Genomic DNA, 2,693 nt, shown 5'->3' with positions numbered 1-2,693 from the left:
AGGCTCTGAGCTGTCAGCACAGAGCCGGACACAGGGCTTGAACCCCCAATCATGACTTGAACTAAAGTCGGACGCTCAACGAACTGAGCCACCCAGGCACCCCATTCCTGTTTTTCTTAATGGTGGTTAATACGCATAACCTAAATTTTGCCATTTTAACCTTTTTTTAAGTGTAATGTTAAGCACATTCGCTGTGTTTGTGACTCTCCAGAATTTTCATCTTCCCAGACTGACACTCTGTCCTCACTGGGTCCTGGCCACCGTTACTCCACTCTCTGTCTCTGTGCCTCGGAGCCCTCTGGGCGCCTCAGGGGGCTGCTTTCACGCAATATTTGCACTTTAGTGACTTGACCGGCTTATTTTACTGAGAAAAATGTCCTCAGGGTCCATCCATGTTGTAACATGTTCGAGAATTCCCCTCCCTTCCAAGGCCCAGTGACTGTCTGCCATATGAATATCGACATGTTGTTTATCCAGTCCTGTGGCGGCCGCCCCTGGGGTGGCTCCCACCGTGAACACGGGAGCCCACGATCCTGGGGTTAACGGGGTGCTGTGTCTGCCTTGCCCGCAGGCCCAGACCCACGGGAAGTGGCCGGTGAAGTGGTACGCCCCGGAGTGCATCAACTACTACAAGTTCTCCAGCAAGAGCGACGTCTGGAGCTTCGGGGTGCTGATGTGGGAGGCCTTCTCCTACGGGCAGAAGCCATATCGGGTGAGCCCCGCGGCCCCATTGAGCCTTCACAACAGATAAGCCACATGCTGCTGTTACGGGGCCCATTCTGAAAATCAGAGAATCTGGGCTCCTTTCCGAGTCCTTCACGATCTTCTAGACAGTAAGCTGTTAACAGGACCTCAGTTTGTTCTGAGTTGAAAAAGCAGTGTTTGACGTTAACTGAACAGTGTGTGCTTTTTCATGCACAACGCAGACCCAAAGCGACATTAACTAGAGTTGAAGTAGAAACGACGGCTCTTTCCACCATTACGTTTGCAGTCCAGTTAAATATTTTAGATTATGTTTCAATCAGAATGGATACACCTCAAGAAGGGCCCACGTGCTGGCATACAGCGTGATGAATTTTCACAGATGGGGTGTGCCCGGGAAATGGCGCCCAGACGATGACACAGAACAGACACCCCCTCCCCGTCCCTCTTGCACCTACAAGCTGTCCCTGGGGACCACCCCATCTGACTTCCAGGCCCTGGGTCAGGCGCTCCTGCCTTTGTACTTTGTCTAAGTCAAGTTGTGCAGCGTGTACTTGTCTTTCGGGAGCGGGGGTGGGACTCACCTGCTGTTCCGTTGTGCCGGACCCTACGGCTCAGGAGCACATTTCCCCTTACCTGCGTGTTTCAGGGCATGAAGGGAAGTGAGGTGTCGGCCATGCTGGAGAAAGGAGAGAGAATGGGGTGCCCTGCGGGGTGTCCAAGGGAGATGTACGAGCTGATGAAGCTGTGCTGGACATATGAGTGAGTACCCGCATGATCCACGGTCTGTGCAAATGTCCTGGGGCAGACGGGGAGGCACTGGAAGGAAGCGCTCCTCTCCTTTCCATGAGCCAGGGACGTGCTCCCTTTTGAACACAGCGGGGTGGGGGGGCCTGCTTCCTGGACCATGTACTCGTATCCACCATTCTAAAGAGTAAGTTCAGGCAATTACTGTAATCCAGGGGGTCAGTGTGTAAATGTAGATACTGCCAGCTGGGGGTGAGGGTGGCCACTGTGGAAGGCTGTCACTGGGGGTCTGGGCTGGTGCCGTGTATGACTTCGGGCCACAGTGGACGGCAGAGGGCTCAGTAGGGGGAATGTCGTACTGGCCTGACTCCTGACCCCCTTTCATAGTGAGGCTAGACCAGGGGTGTTGCCCAGGTCGCAGGCCGATTGGCCGAGGGAGCCCTTTCCCAGAAGCGACTCAGACTTTGCAAAGTGGCCTTTGAGTCTGCCTGGTGTGTCCTGAGTCCTGCCTGGGGGATGGCAGGTGACGCTGTAGGCAGCTCAGCAGGAAGAGAAGTGCCTCACACCTGACCATCAGGGACGTGGCCCTGGACCTTGCCCGGACGGGCAGCCTGCGAGGGCGTCGTGGGGAAACCTCGAGCCGTGGACCCTGTGCCTGTGGCCCCGGCATGCGCCTGGGAGCCCTGTGGCCCAGGGACGACGCGGGGCTGTGGCCCAGAGGGGCTCACACACTCGCCACGGCCTCACCAGCTCAGGCGCAGGTCCACCCGCAGGTACGCAGGCTGACGTGGCAGGGGCGCCTGGGGGTGGAGGGCTATTCCAGGTGCTTTCACATCCACCTGGGGCTCTCCGACCGCCCGGGGAGCAGCGCCCACCACGTGGGGGGTGGAAGCAGAGTGGCGTCGCTTCCTACAAGTGACGCAGGGTCAGCCCCAGCGGGAGAGGCGCGTGTGCGCGTGTGCAGGGAAAGGGCCTCTGGCGCGGGGTGAAGCCCCCCGGGACAGCGTGGGCTTGTCCTGGCTTCCGGCAGGTGGGGTGCACCCTGCTGGGCGGCGCAGACCCCACGGGCCGTGAGGACTCCTGGGCGCTGACCCCCAGGTTGGAAGCAAGCTCACCGTGGCTTTCCTCCACGCGCAAGTCCCAGCCTCTGGCCTTAGCGACCTCTCCTTCCCAGGGGCGCTGGGTCAGGGGACCCCCAGCCGCAGTCCGAGGCCTCGGGCCAGGCCCAGCCCCGGGAGGACACT

The 2,693-nt window shown here is 58.9% G+C and overlaps 1 protein-coding gene across 1 annotated transcript; it reads left to right on the top strand.

The window, feature by feature from the left end:
- Positions 1-571: 571 nt before the first annotated feature.
- On the top strand, positions 572-2,105 carry LOC144219151 (tyrosine-protein kinase SYK-like; the record flags this gene model as incomplete). The annotated part of the gene is made up of 2 exons (XM_077749095.1): positions 572-712; positions 1,352-2,105. Coding segments are annotated over 2 exons (258 nt in total), but the record flags the coding sequence as incomplete, so codon positions are not given.
- Positions 2,106-2,693: the final 588 nt, after the last annotated feature.

Source organism: Crocuta crocuta, unplaced genomic scaffold, assembly GCF_008692635.1.
Source record: "Crocuta crocuta isolate KB4526 unplaced genomic scaffold, BGI_CrCroc_1.0 C29487282, whole genome shotgun sequence".
In the NCBI taxonomy this organism is placed as follows: domain Eukaryota; kingdom Metazoa; phylum Chordata; class Mammalia; order Carnivora; family Hyaenidae; genus Crocuta; species Crocuta crocuta.
Note: the sequence above shows the minus strand (reverse complement) of the source record. Positions and strands in the feature narration are given on the sequence as shown.